General features: G+C 40.5%; 1 protein-coding gene across 6 annotated transcripts in view; it reads left to right on the top strand.

The window, feature by feature from the left end:
• The first annotated feature begins 5,209 nt into the window (after nucleotides 1-5,209).
• YLPM1 (YLP motif containing 1) overlaps nucleotides 5,210-20,396 on the top strand; it is a 66,515-nt gene continuing 51,328 nt past the window's right edge. For 3 of the 6 annotated variants that reach the window (XM_067730118.1, XM_067730108.1, XM_067730105.1), the window contains exons 1-4: nucleotides 5,212-6,246; nucleotides 15,556-15,792; nucleotides 16,740-16,919; nucleotides 18,185-19,179. In XM_067730118.1, coding sequence (XP_067586219.1) covers nucleotides 5,374-6,246; nucleotides 15,556-15,792; nucleotides 16,740-16,919; nucleotides 18,185-19,179 — 2,285 coding nt within the window. In that variant the 5' untranslated portion in view covers nucleotides 5,212-5,373. Of the gene's footprint in view, nucleotides 6,247-15,555; nucleotides 15,793-16,739; nucleotides 16,920-18,184; nucleotides 19,180-20,396 lie in introns of all 6 variants that reach the window. The other 3 variants (XR_010941807.1, XR_010941809.1, XM_067730114.1) reach the window with 2 other exon arrangements.

Below are 20,396 nucleotides of genomic sequence, written 5' to 3'. Positions count from 1 at the left end.
CACTATAGATGTTGAAGGGGAGAACTGGAGAATCCTTCCTCTTGTTAGGGGAAACACTGACTGAAACTGCCAGCCCTGGCCAGGCAATATAGTAACCACTTGCATGAGTTATCTTAAACAGGAGGTCCTGGTAAGCAACCACCAACCGGAAGAATTCGGGAAAGGTCAAAAGGAGAGAGGAGATGCCAATCCATATGTCCTTCCAACCTCCCAGAATCCTTGCTGGAATCCATTTTGGCCTGGCACTGCGAGAGCCTCCAGGAGGGAGCCTGAGTCAGAAAGATTGGCCAGAGACAACCCGAAAACTAACCCCATTCCCATAAAACCCAAGACTGCAAGCCATGTGGCAGAGAGTCCTCCCCGGTTCCCTTACCCTCCTGCTCTCCACCTGAGTGCCGCTTCCCAATAAAGTCTTGTTTTGTCAGCACGTGTGTCTCCTCAGACAATTCATTTCCGAGTGTTAGACAAGAGCCCACTCTTAGCCCTGGGACAGGTTCCCCTTCCTGCAACACTCTCACCACCCCCTATATCGGAGAAGGCATTGAGTGGCTAAAGGAAAAAAAAAAAGAGTTTAACTTTGTTTCATACAGCATCCAGAGCTTTGATAGTAGAATAGCTCCTGGATTGGCTTTTTCCTGCTCCTAGACCTAGTTATATGGCCTTCTTGTCTGTTTTGTGACTTCCATAATATCTTTCCAAATATATTTCTTTTAAAGTTTTAGCTGCTGCTATGGATAACATCCAAAGAACTGTAAGGGATCAACTACTCTCAAGTTACAGGCTCTCCTAAACTGTGCAGATCCACTGGGAATGAAGGACTGACCACATGCAATTGAGATTACTTATTAACACCTATGGAGTTTATTTTTAGGATAAAATGAAAGCGTAACTCCATGGTGATAAGAAGGGAAAGAAGTACTCACACTGCCAAGGTTATATATGACCAGGTTACCCTGAGCCTAGACACCATCCATCCCAAATCTTAAGGGGTCCAATAGCAGATAATCTGCCTCTAGATCCTGTTGTTTAGAATGGTACAAACTGCAAGAGGTAGCAGGGATTTTATTCCACAAAATAATACGCAAGCCACCAGCCAATCAGAATATGGCTTCAAACCACTAACCAATCAAATGTCACTCCCTTGTCCCCGCCGTCACCCAAGTCTCCCTAGTAACAGCAAGAATGAAACATAAGGAAAGAAGGGCAGCTAGATTTTTTTTTTTTAATATTTATATATTTATTTGGCTGCACCGGGTCTTAGTTGCAGTATGCGAACCCTTTAAGTTGTGGCATGTGGAATCTAGTTCCCTGACCATGGGTCGAACCCTGGCCCCCCCTGCACTGGGAGCACAGAGTCTTATCCACTGGACCACCAGGAAAGTCCCGGGCAGCTGGATTATAAACCTAACCCGGAGAAGGCTCATGCTGAGTTGATTTTGACAGCATTGACAATTAACAGCTGACCCCCCCAGAGTTTCCCACACAAAACCTTCCGTGTGATTTAATTCATCCCTTATTTCATTTTGAATAAGAGCACTTTACGTTTTCATTGTAACTTTACTTTTTACATTCTAGATTAGTAAAATTAGTCTCTAAAAAATGGGCTTGGGGTTGATCATATAACTTGAAATTAATGTTACTAAAATGTCATGAGGAGAGTATTACACAAACAATGAGTTTTCCTTTAAATAATTTTCTGGAGATGGGTTCTGTATAACGAAGATGGCTGTGACTTTTGAAAATTAATTGTGCAGGCTACAAAATTTGAATGGCCAACTATATGTTAGTTCCTTAAGTGTAAGAATGTAGCAGATAGAGGCTTCCCTGGTGATGCAGTGGTTAAGAATCTGCCTGCCAATGCAGGGGACACAGGTTCGAGCTCTGGTCTGGGAAGATCCCACATACTGCGGAGCAACTAAGCCCGTGTGCCACAACTACTGAGCCTGTGCTCTAGAGCCCGCGAGCCACAGCTACTGAGCCCGCATGCCACAACTACTGAAGCCCGCGCGCCTAGAGCCGGTGCTCCACAACAAGAGAAGCCACTGCAATGAGAAGGCCCTGCTTGCCACAATTAAAGAAAGCCCGCACGGCAACAAAGACCCAACGCAGCCAAAAATAAAATAAATAAATAAATAAATTTATTTTTTTAAAAAAAGAATGTAGCAGATAGGATTTCCTATAGGATCTAGAACAATGCTGATATCTATCTTGAAACAATGAGGGGAACGTGGAAGGGCCTGTTTTAAACAGCGTTGCTGTTTCCCTATTAGGTGCCTTGCTGAGGGAGGGTTTCTGGATACAGGGCCTGGGGCCTGACAGCTAGAACCTACCATGCCAGGTAGGAAAGGAAAAGGCAAAGAGAAAGCTTCCTGCCTTCCTCAACCTAATCTCATCTTTCTTTGTCTTCCACTACCATCACTTTTCTTTTCCTTCCCACTCTTAAAAACTTAAAAAAAAATTGTGAGGTACAAAACACAAACAGGAAACCACAAAGGATAAATTTACAGCTCAGTAAGTTTTAACAAAGCAAATATTTATGTAATTACCACTTGGTTCAAGAAACAGAACATTGTTAGCACCTAAAACCCTACTCGTGACCCCTCTTGGTCACTACACTTTTCCTTCTCCCCAAAGGCAACCACTACCTTCCTTTTTTTTTTTTTTTTTTGGCCTCACTGTGTGGCATGTGGGATCTTAGTTCCCCAACCAGGGATTGAACCCATGCCCCCTACAATGGGAGTGCAGAGCTCTAACCACTGGACAGCCAGGGTAGTCCTTACCTTCACTTTTAACATTATGATTTAATTTTGTCTATTTTTGAACTATATGTAAAGTCAATTTTACAGTAACTATTCTTTTGAACTTCCATCTTTCACAATTTTCTTGGAGGTACATTATTATTGAATTATACAAACAGAAAAGTGCACAAATCAAAAGTGGTTCAGCTTGATGAACTTCTCATAAACTGACCATACCTATGTAACAAGCACCCAGATCGAGAAACAGCATTAGCAGCTCCCTTTCAGTCACTATCCCTCCACTGTCCTGAATTCTAACACTATATATAAATTCTGTCCATTTTTGAACTTATATATGTGAAAACATATAGTATATATTCTTTTCTGTCTAGCTTCTTTTGCTCAACATTGTGAGATTCATCTGAGTGGTTTCATGTAGTTATAGATCATTCATTCTCTTGGGTGTTTTGTATTCCATTGTACAAATATACCACAATTTGATGATCTATTCTAGTGTAGGTAGACATTTGTGTTGTTTTCCAGTTTTCAGCCATTACAAATAATGTTGCTGTGAACATTCTTGTACATGCCTTCTGGTGAACATATATATGCATTTCTGTTGGTTATATGTTTAGGAGTGGGATTCCTGGGTCATAGGCTCTGGGGCTGTTCAGCTTTAGTAGATAGTGCCAAATAGTATTTCAGAGTAGTCATCCCAATTTACACTCCCACCAGCAGCATATGAGAATTCCATTTATTCCATTCTTTGGCTTGCAGCTGCATAACTCCATTTCTGCCTTCACCATCATATGGCATTCTCTCTGTGTGCTGTCTTCAAATGGCCATCTTATAAGGAGACCACTTGGGCCCATCCTACTCCAGTATGACTTCATCTTAATTAATTACACCAGGGATAACACTATTTCCAAATAAGGTCACATTCTGAGGTGCTGGGGGTTAGGATTTAAACATCTTTTTTTGGGGGGTGTGGGGGGGACACAGTTCAACCCGTAACAGACATGATAGCAGTGGACATCTCTTCTTGATCTCAGTGGGAAAACTTTCAACTTTTCAGCATTAACTGTGATGTTTGCTCTAGTTTTCTTAGTAAATACTCTGTATAAGATTAAGGAAGTTTCCTTTTATTTCTGGCTTGCAAATCTTTTTAAAAATCATAATTGGATATTGAAATTTATGAAATGAAAGAAAACATTCTTTTTCTGCATCTAATGAGATGATCATCTGATTTTCTCCTTGTCTGTTCTATAGTAAATTACATTTATTTTTATAATTTTCAAAGAGAATTTCAATTGAAAATATTAAAATTACAAGTGGGATTTCTGAGTTGGGTAATGTTCTGTTTCTTGATCTGTACACAAGTGTGATTGGTTTGTGAAAATTCACTAAGCTGTCCACTATGATTTCTAATTTTATGTATATACTTTATATTTCAATAAAAGCTAAAAGAAACACAGCTAAATTCCTATTTGAGAATGAAAAGCTTTTTCTTCCAAAGGAAACTTAGCTGCCCCACTTTCCGCTCACATCCACCTCCTATGAGAGGTGAAGATCTGGGTTATTAAGATGGAAGCAAGGTCAAACCTGTAAGTGGTGCACAACTGACACATTGACACACTTAATAGTCTCAGAGTTAGGTAGGTTTTTGTTTTGTTTTGTTTTCAGAATTCAGTGTGTATCAGCTTTGTTTTTCAGTGATTCTCTCAAGCCAAATGGGTTCATGTTTAGTATTACATGAGATTGGATTATTTTCTAAATCCAATCTGGTCCTCCCTAGACAATTTTGTTATCTGGCTTTTGCTATCTTTCCTTTGACTGATATTCTCCAACATAAAGTCTTCTGCATTGAATTATTCTAAAGAATTCCCTTTCTTCCCTTTTACAATACCTGCAGGAATTGATGTACTCTTACATTCTGTCTTCAGAATACATCTTTACAGATTTGTTCCTAATTGGACTTTCTGTTAGAATTGAATTAAGTCTATTCACTTAATTTGAGAAGAACTGACATCTTCATAATTTTTCCTCTTTTCATTCAGAACCATGGTAAACCTCTCCATTATTTCAAGTCTAATTTTATTCCACTCGGATATGAGTCTGTATAGTTCTGTAGTTTCCTTTATATAGATTCTGCATATTTCTTATTAGTGATATTCCTACCTGCTTCATGGTTTTTTGTTGTTGTTGCTATTGTGAATGGAACCTTTTTTTTTTTTTCCATTCAAAAGCGAACCCGTAGAGCGATAGGATCTCTACCACCGCTCTCAGCTGTGAGACTCTATGGTTCCTTGGCTATATAGGAACATTCAGCTCGCCCCAACATTATCCGAACCGGAAGGAAGGTGGCAACCGAGAGTCGCCAAGCAAAGGGCCGCTCTATCTTGCCTTTGTTCTCCTCTCGGTGGCTACTGCGCAGGCGTAATCGCCCCGGTACCGTCCCCACCTTCCCGGTCGCGGGCGCAGCTCGGTAGCGCCGGCGCACTGGCGCGCTCCGTTTACACGCTCCGGGGCCTGTAGGCGCCGCGAGTTCCGGCTGTCGCCGTCGCCGCCGCAGCTCCTGGAGGTCGGTTGCGACGCGTAACGACGCCGGGACGAGCGCTGCGCCTTCTTCTCCGATATGTACCCGAATTGGGGCCGGTATGGCGGGAGCAGCCACTATCCGCCGCCGCCGGTCCCGCCGCCACCGCCGGTGGCGCTTCCTGAGGCCTCGCCGGGGCCCGGGTACTCGAGCTCGACGACTCCCGCGGCCCCCTCCTCTTCTGGCTTCATGAGCTTCCGCGAGCAGCACCTGGCGCAGCTCCAGCAGCTGCAGCAGATGCACCAGAAGCAAATGCAGTGCGTGCTCCAGCCCCATCACCTTCCTCCGCCCCCCCTGCCGCCCCCGCCGGTGATGCCGGGGGGCGGCTACGGGGACTGGCAGCCACCGCCGCCGCCGATGCCCCCGCCACCTGGGCCGGCTCTCAGCTATCAGAAGCAGCAGCAGTACAAACACCAGATGCTCCACCACCAACGAGACGGGCCTCCTGGTTTGGTTCCCATGGAGCTGGATTCTCCCCCTGAATCTCCCCCAGTACCGCCAGGGTCTTACATGCCCCCGTCTCAATCTTACATGCCTCCACCTCAGCCACCACCCTCGTACTACCCCCCGGCCTCGTCTCAGCCCTACCTGCCTCCCGCTCAGCCGTCCCCTTCTCAGTCCCCACCTTCCCAGTCCTACCTGGCGCCCACCCCATCTTATTCTTCCTCTTCCTCTTCCTCGCAGTCCTATTTGAGCCATTCCCAGTCCTACTTGCCCTCTTCTCAGGCATCTCCTTCCCGCCCCTCCCAAGGCCATTCTAAATCCCAGCTGCTAGCTCCGCCACCGCCGTCCGCCCCTTCTGGGAATAAGACAACTGTCCAGCAAGAGCCTTTGGAGAGCGGGTCCAAGAACAAGAGTGCTGAACAGCAGCAAGCTGCCCCTGAGCCAGATCCCTCTACGATGACTCCACAGGTAAGAAAACATCTGCCCAAGCTGCGCCTCTCACCTAGAGGGCCCTAAGTGAGCAGGCCTGGGTGCTTTACCCAGGGCTTAGCCTAATTCCAACACACGATAACTGGCTAATTTACACTCCAGGGTAGTCCATAAAAGTCAAAGGTCTGACATCCCAGCTTTTCAATTAGCTAAATGTGGATTATTAAAAGAACAGTGTTTGAAGATATTTCTAGACACCAGAGTGATGGGGTGGCTCAAGAGTTACTTCTCAGATGTATTCCTTGGTTTCCTTTGATCATGCTTCTAGGTTTTATTGCTGTTGCAAAGGGCTTTTTTGTTGTTGTTGTTTAATTGTAACTTAAACTAAAATTCTATTTTAGGGGCAGCATAAAAAAGAAGCTTCTCAAAGGGCTGACACCTGAAATGCATATGAATCTTATGACCAGTTAGTTTCTTTAAAAGAAAATTAAGGGCCACTGATAGCTGTCAGCTTCCTGAATTAAGAAGTCTCAGCAAATGAAGGGTGGAAATCTTGTTCTAATCAGGAACATCCTAATTATGTTTATAGATATATATGCAATACCTAGGGAAGTCTACATATTTGACCTTTTTGGGAATCTGTTGGTCATTTAAGGAACTGACCCATACATCCTGTTCTCACATCACTTAAAGATAGTTTTAAGACATGACCAATTTGCTGCATTGCATTGTTGTTACCATTTACTCCACAGTAACAGCCTTGGAATTCAGCCAAGTTTTAAAAAAATGGTGGTGACATCTCTTCATTCATGAGAGAGCCAATCTTCTAAACTTCTCTTTCAAGTGATGCTTCCCTGTCAAAGATTGATAGGGTAGCAGTAATAAATGAATTCCTGTCTTGAGAAAGAAGATAAAATTAAAGTGGAAGAAATAATTTGTTTTGGTTTCTTAAAATAGACACTTTTAGCAATTAGTAATCTACCTAGATTCCCTCATGAAAAAAGAGAATCTTTTAATCTACAAGCTCAGATTTACATATAAAGATTTCCAAAAGATATTATTCTAATTTTACAGTGGTTTGGCATTAGAAATTAAGAAGAGAAACAGGTTGTTTTTTTTTGTTTTTTTTGCATCTTTATTGGAGTATAATTGCTTTACAATGGTGTGCTAGTTTCTGCTTTATAACAAAGTGAATCAGTTATACATATACATATGTTCCCATATCTCTTCCCTCCCTATCCCACTCCTCTAGGTGGTCACAAAGCACCAAGCTGAAAACAGGTTGTTTTAAGTAAGCAAGATGTGGTGCTTGGCACATCATCAGGAGAAAACACTTGAGATGCTGGGGTAAAACAGTAGAATGAGAGATTCTGTTAGCTTACACCAAATTAGTACTATCCCATCAGGTTATTTCTCCAGATTCCTCCATTATAATAGAGATGGAATTTTTGCCCCCTTTACCACCCCACTCTGAGATTTCCAGTGCTTTTGTTGTCCAGCACTCTCAGAGTTAGTCCAAGCCAAAATATGACATTTATATCCTCATCTCTACTGGACTTTTTCTGGCCTCTTAGACAAATGAATTGTTTTTTGGTAGTGGGGGATGGGGGGCGGGAATCAGACCGGTCCTTAATATGAATATTTAGCACGAACACTGTTTTCGTTTTTCTGCCTTTGTACCCTTGTCTATAGTGAACTTCTTTTAGTGCTTTGACTATTCAGTGCCTCAAATTCTTTGATGAGAGCCGTAAAGAAAGTGGTGGAAGATGAGATTTGAGAGGTGGGAATGGGCCAGATCAAGAAGGCCCTTGCTAAGCCTCTTTAGGTTTTTTTTACCTCTCTCTAGAATTCATCCCAACTTCCTCAACCCTCTCTCCCCCCTTACAGTTGTATTGCTTTCGAGGCACATCTCAAATATCAGGGTCTCTATGAAGCCGTGCTTCAGCTTACCTGTGTGGTTTGGTTCTGTTCTTCAAATCTTAAGTCCCTTGCAGACAGGGACTGCCTCACTTACCTTTTTATCCCCTGTAGCACCTAGGCCAGTGTCTTGCCAATTTGTCAGCTCTCCACAAAGTTTTGTTGAATAAGATACAAGCGTTGTCGTGTTCTAGACTTAGGATACTTTGGTGTATTAGGTGGTAAACATTTTCTTCATGCCAGTGCCAGTCTCTGACAATTAACCCTTCTTTGTTGATTCATATTTTATTTTTGGAATATTTCATTAAAAATTTTTTTATGGTGAAAGATTTTAAACATGCACAAAAGTAGAGAAAATGGTATGATTCTCCCCATATACCCATCACTCAGATTCAACAGCTATCGAGATTTTGCCATGTATGCTTCACCTAGGCCTTTACTGTTGTTCTTTTTGTTTGTTTGTTTGTTTTGTTTTGTTTTGTTTTGTTTTTTTGTGGTACGCGGGCCTCTCACTGTTGTGGCCTCTACCGTTGCGCAGCACAGGCTCCGGACGCACAGGCTCAGCGGCCATGGCTCACGGGCCCAGCTGCTCCACGGCATGTGGGATCTTCCCGGACCGGGGCACGAACCCGTGTCCCCTGCATCGGCAGGCGGACTCTCAACCATTGCGCCACCAGGGAAGCCCCTTTACTGTTGTTCTTGCTGAAATATTTTTAAATGAATCTTAGATCTCACATCATTTCCTTCCTACATTCTTAGACATTTTTTTTTAAAGGACTTTTTCTAAGGTAAACACGTTATAACACCTAACAAAATTAACAGGTTTCTATCATCTAATACCAGATCTCTTCAGATTTCCCCTATTGCCTCATCATACTAATAAAAATAATTCCTTGATATTATCCATGTTAAAATTCCCCCATGGACTTAATAAAGTTTTGATGGTTTGTTCAAATTGGGATTCAATATAAACATTTTGGGGCAGAATAATTCTGTTGTGCGGCTGTCTTGTGCATTGTAGGATGTTTAGCAGCAACTCTGGCCTCTACCTGCTAGATACCAGTAGCAGCCCCCAGTTGTGACTACCAAAAATGTTTCCAGATATTGCCAAATATCCCCTGTGGGGCAAAATCACTCTCACTTGAGAATCCCTGATTTAGGTCAGTCTCTCCTATTCTGTTTCTCTACCCTTGCCATTGAGCTTGTTGAAAAATCTGTGTTAGTTATCCTGTAGAATGTCCCATGTCCTGGATTTGTCTGCTGTCTCGTTGGTGTCATTTGACTTGTTCCTCTCTCTCCCATGTTTTTTTTTGTAAACTAGGCATTAACTGTGCAACCTTCTTAGATTTAAGTTCACCTTTCTTTTGGCAAGTGTACTTCGTAACCTAGGAAGTGCTGTGTACTTCATTTGCATCCCATCAGGAGTCACTCAATGCCTGGCTGTCCCATAGTTAGTGGTGCCAAGATTGATCAAGGGGGGGGTGACTGGTTTCTCTGCTGTAAAGCTTCCCATCAATCTTCAATCTAATATTTCATCTAGTGGTTCATCCGTTGATGGTCTTTGCTTGAGTAAATTATTTCTTTGTTAGAGGTTGCAATATGGTGATTTTTTTTTTCTGCTGTTTCTTCTATATTTACCATAAGGAATTCTGTAAAGAAAAACTTTCACTCATGAACTAGGGCTGTTTGATTGGACATACAGTTAGCATAGAAAAGACAGGATAAGTGCTTGATATTCTTCCATTTAATTTCTAGTTTTCAGAGTAAAGTGATGATATAATGGAATGTGTCATTTTTGAAGAATTAACTCTTCTGTGTGTTTTAAAGGACTGGCTAGTTAAAATGCATACTGGTCTTTTTTTTAATGAACTGTGATTTATTCTTTTATTCTTAAAACTTATTTAGGTAAAGCTGTTGACTTTGATTAGAGTTTTTAGTCACTATCTAATACTTAAATATATATTGAGTAACAACTGTGTGCCAAGAACTGTGCTTAGTACTGGAGATGAAATGGTGAACAAAATAGACAAGGTACCTGCCCTCATTCACTTGTTCCAATGCGGGGAAAAGACATTTAAAAAGTAATTGAAGACGTGTAAGGTGCTGTGGAATTATAAAATAGAAAATATCACTAGACCATTCCATAAGGATTAGGAAAAGGTGAGCTTTTTTAAGCTCACCATTGTATTCACAGGGCCTTGCTCAGAGTCTAGCACATAGTAGGTGAAGAATAAATATTTTTCAAATGATTGAATATAGCTGGGAGCTCTCACCTAATTGAAGAGACCTCCCTTTGCAAGTAATATTTAAATGAAACCTGAAGAATGGGTAGGAAATAACCAGATACGAGTTCAAAGAATTAAGTTCAGTAGGGCTTACTGAAGGTACAAACCAGGCCAGGGAGGACCTATGAAGACTTTATCCTAAGGGCAGTAGGAAGCCATTGAAGGATTTTATATAGGCAAATGTGACAGATTGGCTTGTTTGGAAGTTCACACTGCTTTGGGGAGAGTGGAATCGAAAGGAGCAAGAGTGATTTAGAGAGAATAGTGAATAGAGTGATCCAGGCAAGAGTTAGTAGTGGCTTGGCCTTGGATGGTGATGGAGGAGATGGAGAGAAGTGGAAAGACTGGAGAAATATTTTGGTGCTAGAATCCAGTTGGAGATTGAGTAGTAGTGGAGAGGGAGGCATCAAGGACGATTCCTGGGTTTCTGGGATAGGAAACTGGGTGGATGGTGGTTCCATATACTAATAACCTACAGGAGGGGGAAGAACAGGTCTGGGGAGGAAGGGAAAATGATGAGTTAAGTTTTAGACTTACTGAGTTTAAGATCCTTGAGACATAAGATTCTAAATGGAGATGTCCAGTTAGAAGTTAGATACAGGTCTGGAGTCTAGAAGTGAGATCTGGGAGACATAGACTTGTGAGTCATCGGCATAAAAATGGTATTTGAAGGCACAGAAATAGATGAGGTCTCCTGAGGAGTGTGTGTAGAGTAAGAATAAAGTTTAAAGGACATTGAGCCTAGCCCTGCAGAACCACAGTACCTAAGGGAACCAATGGGAAGAAAGGCCAAATAGGTAGATGGAAAATCAGGACAGTGCAGTGCCACAGAAGTGAAGGGAAGACTGTTCCTAGGAGGAGGGTGTAGTCAGCTGTGTTACTGCTGAGAGGTCAAGCAAGATGAAGACTGTGAGTTATCTTTTGCATTTACTGACATGTAGATTATTGTTGACCTTGGCAGGAGCAGTTTCATAGTGACTGAAGCCATATTGCATTGATTTGAGGAGTGATGGAAGGTGAGGAAATGGGGATGGTGAGTATAGACAACTCTTTTAAGAAGTTTGACTGAGGGAGAGAGAGAGAGAGTATGTGGGCAGGAGCTGGAGGAAGAGGCACAGTAAAGGAGTTTTTTTTTTTAAGATGGGACCTTAATTCCTGGAATAGAGTGTGAACTTCAAAAATGTTGAAAATAAATATATTTTAAATAAATTTAAAAAATGGAAATCCATTTCATTATTTTACCAAGTCCCCCCTCCCCATCCCACTTGCTTTAGGATATGACATTGAACATTTAATGTTACAGGCATTTATCCTAATCAACCTGGACAGGAAAGGCAACCTTTCAAAATTAATCTTTAAAGCATCACACACATAGACGCATGTGTTCATTCATTCATTCATCCATTCATTCATTCATCCTCTCTCTCTCTCTCCCTGTCCCTCCTTCTTTATATTTCCCTACTTGGAGAATCTTTTAGTACCTAGTTCCTTACTGTACTGGTAGCAAGTGGTCAGTAAATACTTGCTGAATTAATTAGCATCTTTTTTGGTATTTATGACAGATACATCCTTACTTTTTAACTCTATTCAATCTCTCTCTTTTTTTTTTTTTTGTGGTACACGGGCCTCTCACCATTGTGGCCTCTCCCGTTGCGGAGCACAGGCTCCGGACGTGCAGGCTCAGCGGCCATGGCTCACGGGCCCAGCCGCTCCGCGGCATGTGGGATCCTCCCGGACCGGGGCACGAACCCGAGTCTCCTGCATTGGCAGGCGGACTCTCAACCACTGTGCCACCAGGGAAGCCCTATTCAATCTCTTTTTGAGTGTGACATTTACTGTGATTTTCCTCTACCTATGAACTAACATCCCATATGAGATGGAGTTGTCTGATATAACGGGACATTCAGAAGAACTGGCTACTATTTCAGCTTCATTAGCAAGTCCAGGCAGGTTTTATTCCTTTTTAAAATAGAGATAAAGCAACCTCCTCTGGGGTCACTGAGGACATTTCTGAATGATTTCATCATTATTCATTTGCAGAGCTTTAAAAATGTGCCAAAGCCTCGTCCTAGGATTGAATTAGATCTGATTTCTGCTTATTGGGTTCATATTAAATAGAAATTGATCTGCAGTGCATACTGTTAGTAAATCAACAAGTACCTGAGCTCCTAACAAGGTTCTTAACCTTAGACTAGGTCTAAGACAAAGATAGAAAGCACAAGAATAAGGTGGGTATAAATTGATAAGGAATCTAGACCTGAATAATCTTCCTATCTATAGCCACTGGCTTCTAGTTTATGAAAGATAGTTTGCATCTTTGTATGTTTTGGTGATGCTTTCAAAGTAACTTAAAAAAAGGAAACTTTTAACTTCTACTTGAAAGGGTTTATTAATTTTTTAAAGCTAAAAAACAAGCCTGTTGCTGTTTTCAGTATTTTCATACAATAATGGAAGAAAGTTGAAAATGTTCTAATACCACATAATTGTTGACTATCATGAACAGTGTGTTGGTTTTTTTCTTTTTTTTTTCATGTTGAATAGTAAAAGTAATTATATTTCAGGAGCTGATGATTATGTGTATGTTAATAAAAAAGAGAAAAACCCAGTCATGACCCAAACTTCAGGATGGAGTTAGTGAGATGGAATTTACTCTTCCAAAGGGATGTAGCAAGTTTCAGGTCATAGAAATTAGTAGCCTAGAAGGGAAGTCTTTAGCTGATCAGCAACTATTTATTGACACTCTACTGTGTGTTCCAGCACTATGTTTAAGCACCAGACAGGATATGAGAAAAGCATGAAACACCTCTCTCCCAAGACAGTTACTTTCTGCAAATGAGAAAACAGATAACAAGACAGTATGTTTCATGAGAAAAGAGTATCATGTATATTTGCATGTGGAAAATTGGAGAGGATATACAGTAAAATAGTAACAATATAGGAAATCCTGGTTATCCAGAGACAATGAATCTCAGTGAATGCAAGTAAAATGAATCCATTTAACACAAGGACCAAAAGTTTATTGTAAAAAGTAAAAAATTTAATTTGGGACACAATCTTGAAAAATAAAGCTCAAAAATCATAAAGAACAGCTGAGTCTTAGAGTTTATAAAGAATAAAGTGTAGATTAGGTTTCTGTACTTTAATTTTTGTGACAAAATTGTGTGACAACACTATATTATCATCATTTATTTCATTTTTGAATATGTTGAAAAAATATTTTAGGGATTTATACATTTTTCCAAGGGCTGTTTTTAACATTTGATATTCATGTCATTCTCTTTTGCAGTTCCTATTATAAAAATTATTTTTGGTTGTTAACTGGTAGTACTTCTGCTAGATCCTGCATCTTTATAATTGTAGTAGAAGTGTATGCTATTGTTTTTCTTTTTGTTTATATGCTGTTGTTAATTATAGAAGTATATAGGGCAGTTCATTAGTGAATATTTTAGTGTTATGACAACTTTTTTTTCCTTATGCCACTTTGTAACCATGGGGAATTATATAGTGAACACTGGGATAATGAAGATCCTGTAGTTACTTCTGAGTGGTGAGATTTTTTTAAAATTGATTTTAATTATTGCTTATTTGTAGTCGAGTCTCTTTATTTGAGGTATTTATATTTTATAAAGTTGTCAAGAACACTGAATTAGTGAATACTGAACGATTGCTCCTGGGGGAAGTGCAGGGTTAGGTTCCTGTGGGCCTTCGGTCACATTTTCTTCAACCAATCAATACATAACCTTGTTTTATATGTGTTTCTGTTTAAAAACAAATTATTTAATGTATATTGTTGATTCATTAACATTGAACTCACAGCCAACAGCACTATAACACATGCCTGAAAGAAGCTTATCCAACACAAGTATTTTCTTCTTAAGGCACATCATAGCGTTCTCGCACTTAGGAATACTAGACAGCACTTCAGCACAATGCTTGGGGCCATTTTAAACAGCAAAATCTTCAACCAAAAAGTACAGAAATGTGAAAAATGTGGCCCTAAATAGACCTTGAAAAGAACACTTATTTACAATATAAGAGCTAAACAAAAAGGCAGAGCATGGCCGTGTTCTGCCTCAGACAGGAACGTGCAAGTCAGATAACTAATTTTTTGCCCATCTACGCGTGTCCACAAATCACTGTGAAAGTTCCCTGAGTGTTGATTTTGGAGTTAGAAATAAATTTTAGCAAGTTGGCAAATTCACAAATACAGAATCCATGAATAATCAGGATAGGCTGTATCTTCTAATTTTTTTCCACATTAAACTTATTACTGTGGTAATTTTTAGAAAGTGGAAGCACAAAATAAGCTTCCAGAAAATCAAATTACAGTATAACTTGGAAGACAAAGTGAAACTTTTAAAATAAATAGAAAGCATTCTAAAACACAGTGTATTTTCATTTATGTATATATACCTGGGTATGGCAAGATTAATGATACAGCAGGTGTTTAAAAGAGGGAAGAGAAGACAGAGAGAAGAGGTAGGACTGTTTATTATATTCATTAATCACGAGACCCCCGTGGATAAAACTGAACCAACTAAAGGCAAGTTAAAAACAATAGCTATGAATACTGAAAAGATTTACTCTGATCTTTTATCAGAAAGACTACTCTCACCTCCAAAAGCATGTTTTTTTAATGAGAATAGAGAAGTATGTTGAATTAACATGTATGGTTTAATTTAAATATATAAATTTGGGGGAGGAATTGAAAGATCATGTTTATTTATTTGCCTTTCTCAGTTCAGGTTTGCCTTTTATTTTATATAAATACATGAACACAGACACAAGTGTAGCTCCCTGTCAAAACCAAGTTGCAGATATACAGGATTGTCAATTAAAATTCTTTTTTTTTTTAATTTTTAAATTTAATTTAATTTATTTTTTTACACTGCAGGTTCTTATTAGTCATCCATTTTATACACATCAGTGTATACATGTCAATCCCAATCTCCCAATTCATCACACCACCACCACCATCCCCGCCACTTTCCCCCCTTGGTGTCCATACGTTTGTTCTCTACATCTGTGTCTCTGTTTCTGCCCTGCAAACCGGTTCATCTGTACCATTTTTCTAGGTTCCACATATATGCGTTAATATACGATATTTGTTTTTCTCTTTCTGACTTAAAAATGGTTTCTGTTGTAGGAACAGCAGCAGTACTGGTATCGACAGCACCTGCTTAGTTTGCAGCAGAGGACAAAAGTGCATTTGCCGGGACACAAAAAAGGTCCTGTTGTAGCAAAGGATGCAGCTGAGCCAGTAAAGGAAGAAGTTACTGTACCTGCCACCAGCCAAGTACCAGAACCCCCTCCATCAGAGGAGCCCCCATTACCACCCCCTAACGAGGACGTACCACCTCCTCTCCCACCTGAGGAACCCCAGGTAACCATGAAGTTAAATACTTGGTATTTATTAAGTTGTTCCATTTTTTTCTGCTTCATATATATATGTACCTTTGTTATATATAAATGGATATATATTTTCTTTTTTTTTTTTTAAGTGCATGTAAAATTTCATTTGTGGGATAGTCAGACGTGTGCCATATCGGGTTTAGAAAAGGCATTTTTTCATCGTTTAAGTGAGAGTGAAGAATTAGACACTCTTCTGAATTGAGTGTCTCTAAGCACTAAAGGGATGCAAGTGTGGGTGTTTTCATATTGGCAGCACAGGGCAATAATTAAGAGATTGAGCTTTTATTGTCAAACTGCCCGGGCATTGCTACTTGCTGGTGGTGACTCTGAGCAAGTTAGTTAACCATTCTATGCTTCAATTTCCTCATCTACAAAATGGGCATATTCAAATAGTAGCTTTCTTATTGAGCTATTAAAGCATTAAATGTGATAATCCTTGTTGCTTAGCATACTGACTGGCACATGGAAAGGTCTCACGTTGGTCCAAAGGTCATTGTTCTCCCAAGAGCCTTATATGGAAACATTAATGAAACATGATGATTACACTGTAGGCAGCTGGTGAAAAGTGACTAAGGTGAAAAAAGAAATTTCTCATATAGTGAAAAGGATAGTAACTGTGGATTGACTTTCTGCTGGGGAAATGGTTATCCTATTTAGGAACAGTGAGGTGATTATTCTCGTAAAGACTGTGGGATTTATAAATTCCTTTGTATTAGTATCCATGATCACAGTATAGATAGAACTAGGTATTTTATCTAAGGATAGAATAGCTTTTCTCACAGTTGCAGGGATTCTGGACTTTATAACACAATACTATTACAACATAATACTTTATAAAATATTCAGGTGTCTTATTAATTTGGTTGCTGTTTATGACTTAGAAAAAGAAAAAAACTGTACCCTCTCTTTTATCTTTAGTCTGAGGACCCAGAAGAAGATGCCAGGTTAAAACAGTTGCAGGCTGCAGCAGCACACTGGCAGCAGCACCAGCAGCATCGAGTTGGCTTCCAGTATCAGGGAATAATGCAGAAGCACACTCAGTTACAGCAGATCCTACAACAGTACCAGCAGATTATACAGCATCCACCACATATACAGGTGAGTGCTTCCTCAGTTGCCACATGGGAAATTGCCCCAGGATGTTAAAGGGATTTGTTTCTCATGAAAGAGATTTAAGTATGAAGAAGGAAAGATATCAGATGTTTCGTCTGGAGTGCCCAAGTAGTTATTTGTCACATTACTGGGGGCTTGGAAATGTGGTATTGTGAAAATGCTCTTGGGGAAGGGCGGGTATAGTGGAATCTTCTGATCATGTTAACCCAGGCAGATGTTAGAGTACTGTTGCTAAGAGATTTAAGAACCAGGGCTTCTTACAGACTCACAGACATAGAAACAAACTTATGGTTATCAAAGGGGAAAGCAGGGGGAGGGATAAATTAGGAGTTTGGGGTTAACAGATACACACTACTATATATAAAATAGATAAACAACAAGGACTTAACTGTATAGCACAGGGAGCTATATTCACTCTCTTATAATAACCTATAATGGAAAAGAATCTGAAAAAGAATGTGTGTGTGTGTGTGTGTGTGTGTATACACACACACACACACACACACACACACACACATATATGGTTTTTTTGTTTTTTTTTTTGCTGTACACGTGAAACTAACACAATATTGTAAATCAACTATACTTCAATTTAAAAAAAAAAAAAAAGGAATTCCCTGGTGGTCCAGTGGTTAGGACTCTGTGCTTTCACTGCTGAGGGCGCGGGGTTCAATCCCTGGTTGGGGAACTAAGGTCCTGTAAGCCGCGCAGAGTGGTCCAAAAAAAAAGAAGAAGAACCAGGGCTTCTTATGTCACTTCAAGGTAACCTGTGTTTTTGCCTGAAAAGCACTGCAGTAACAAGCAGAAATCCACCAGCAAGATCAAAGCAACCACCACAAAAAACCTAAGCAAATGCCCCACAAAAGATGAAGTGACTTAGATACTTGTTTGTCTTGTATCTGTGAGGTATAAACTTATGTTTATATGTCTATAACAGATCATTTTCAATAGTAATATTTAAAATGACCCATAGTAGTAATAAAAACTTGAAAAATACTTATTGCTGAGACAGCTATTCGCTTTAGTGTTTGGTAGATTTTTTCCAACTCAGTGATAACATATAAATAAGTCAAAGGGAGAAAGGCGAATGATCATCATGGAAAGGATTTAACAAGCTTATCCTTAGCCTCCCAAAGTCTTGTGTTCTAATTTCCTAAGGCTGCAAATGCCCTTGGTTCATTAATATTTTAACTTATGATTAATTTTCTTATATGAATGTCTTGAAATAATTTTTATCCCTTTATTTGTAGACCATGTCTGTAGATATGCAGATGCGGCATTATGAGATGCAGCAGCAGCAGTTTCAACATCTCTACCAAGAATGGGAGCGAGAGTTCCAGCTGTGGGAGGAACAGCTTCATTCCTATCCTCACAAAGATCAGCTTCAGGAGTATGAGAAGCAATGGAAAACATGGCAGGGACATATGAAAGCCACTCAGACCTATCTCCAGGAGAAAGTCACTTCATTTCAGAACATGAAGAACCAGTATATGGGGAACATGTCCATGCCGCCACCTTTTGTCCCATATTCTCAGATGCCTCCACCTCTACCAACAATGCCTCCTCCGGTATTGCCTCCATCATTGCCACCACCAGTGATGCCCCCTGCCCTGCCTACTTCAGTGCCACCACCTGGCATGCCCCCACCTGTGATGCCACCTTCTCTACCAACCTCTGTGCCCCCACCTGTGATGCCTCCATCTCTCTCTTCTGCAGGGCCACCACCAGTTCTACCCCCGCCTTCCCTCTCTTCTGCAGGGCCGCCACCAGTTCTTCCCCCACCGTCTCTCTCTTCAACAGCGCCTCCACCTGTTATGCCCCTCCCACCATTATCTTCAGCCACACCTCCTCCAGGAATACCTCCCCCTGGAGTTCCACAAGGGATACCTCCTCAGTTAACAACAGCCCCAGTTCCACCAGCCTCCAGTTCTCAGAACTCACAAGTTCCAGAGAAACCTAGACCAGCACTGCTTCCCACTCCTGTGTCTTTTGGTTCAGCCCCACCCTCAACTTACCATCCTCCATTGCAATCAGCCATTGGCCCATCTGAACAAGTGAATTCTAAAGCTCCACTGAGCAAGTCTGCTCTGCCGTACAGTTCATTCTCATCTGAGCAAGGACTTGGGGAGTCTTCAGCTGCTCCATCTCAGCCAATCACTGCAGTCAAGGACATGCCAGGGAGGTCAGGTGGATTGCTTCCAGATCCTCCTAGAAGCAGTTACTTGGAAGGTCCAAGAGGCCCAAGGTAGGTCTGCCTTTTTTTTGGGAGCGGGTGGGGAGTGGGGGTGTGGTGGTTTTGCTGCTTTGCTGATACAGGCTGAGTAGGCTTTTATGTTCTCTTTGTACTTTTATATACATTCCTGGTTTACAGTTAATAATGTTAGTGTTGTTCACTTATTAGACATGACATAATGAAATCTAGAAATGGCAACATGCCCCCCTTTCTTTGATGTCATTGCTTTTATCCTGTATGTAGCGATTTTAGTCCAGGATGAATGTAGTGGTTTAGAGTAATGCTTATCAATTCCTTAGCTTCAGAAGCAATTTTTATTAAATTTATTGATCTTTTTTGCTTTTTGTTTATGTAACAAATAACTGGATTGGTAACTTTCTGTGACATGATATGCCAGCTGTTGGAGATAAAAATGAATAAGCATCTAGTGAAATAAGGTAATGGAATTTAGTGTAAGGGTAAATAGGACTTTTATTTTATCCATTTGTTCAGCAAATATTTATTAATATTTGTGCCTCCAGCAGTGAATGTAACATAACAGACACAATCCCTGCCCCCATGGAACTTTTATCCTTTATATTTTCCTCAGTTTAGGAGATGTTTTTTTTTTTGTTTGAACCACATTTTTTAGAAAAGCACACAAAACATATACTAGTAGTTTCTAAATTTTTTCTTTTACCTTTTAAAAGGTGTTAAATTTATTTTTCCAAGTTCGTAAAAATATTTTTTCCCCAAGTTGGCCTAAATGATAATTTTCTTATAGAAAAACATTTTCAATCAGATTTTTTTCCAATTGGAAATCGTACTGGAAATACTCCTTATACAAAATTTAGACAGGACAGGAAAGTATTGAAAAAATGTAAAAGTCACCTAATTCTACTATCTGGAGGTAATAATTTTTAAAACATATGTCATAAAAAATTGAAGCAGGGCTTCCCTGGTGGTGCAGTGGTTGATAGTCCGCCTGCCGATGCAGGGGACACGGGTTTGTGCCCCGGTCCGGGAGGATCTCACATGCCGTGGAGCGGCTGGGCCCGTGAGCCATGGCTGCTGAGTCTTCGCGTCCGGAGCCTGTGCTCCGCAACGGGAGAGGCCACAACAGTGAGAGGCCTGCGTACCGCAAAAAAAAAAAAAAAATGGAAGCATACTAAGTGTATTATTTTGTAACTTGGTTTTTCCACTTGTCAGCATTGGTTAGTTTTCCATCTCAGTGTTGATGGATCTACATC

The sequence above is a fragment of the Pseudorca crassidens genome, chromosome 1 (assembly GCF_039906515.1).
Source record: "Pseudorca crassidens isolate mPseCra1 chromosome 1, mPseCra1.hap1, whole genome shotgun sequence".
Taxonomy (NCBI): domain Eukaryota; kingdom Metazoa; phylum Chordata; class Mammalia; order Artiodactyla; family Delphinidae; genus Pseudorca; species Pseudorca crassidens.
This window is presented reverse-complemented; position numbering and strand designations above follow the sequence as displayed.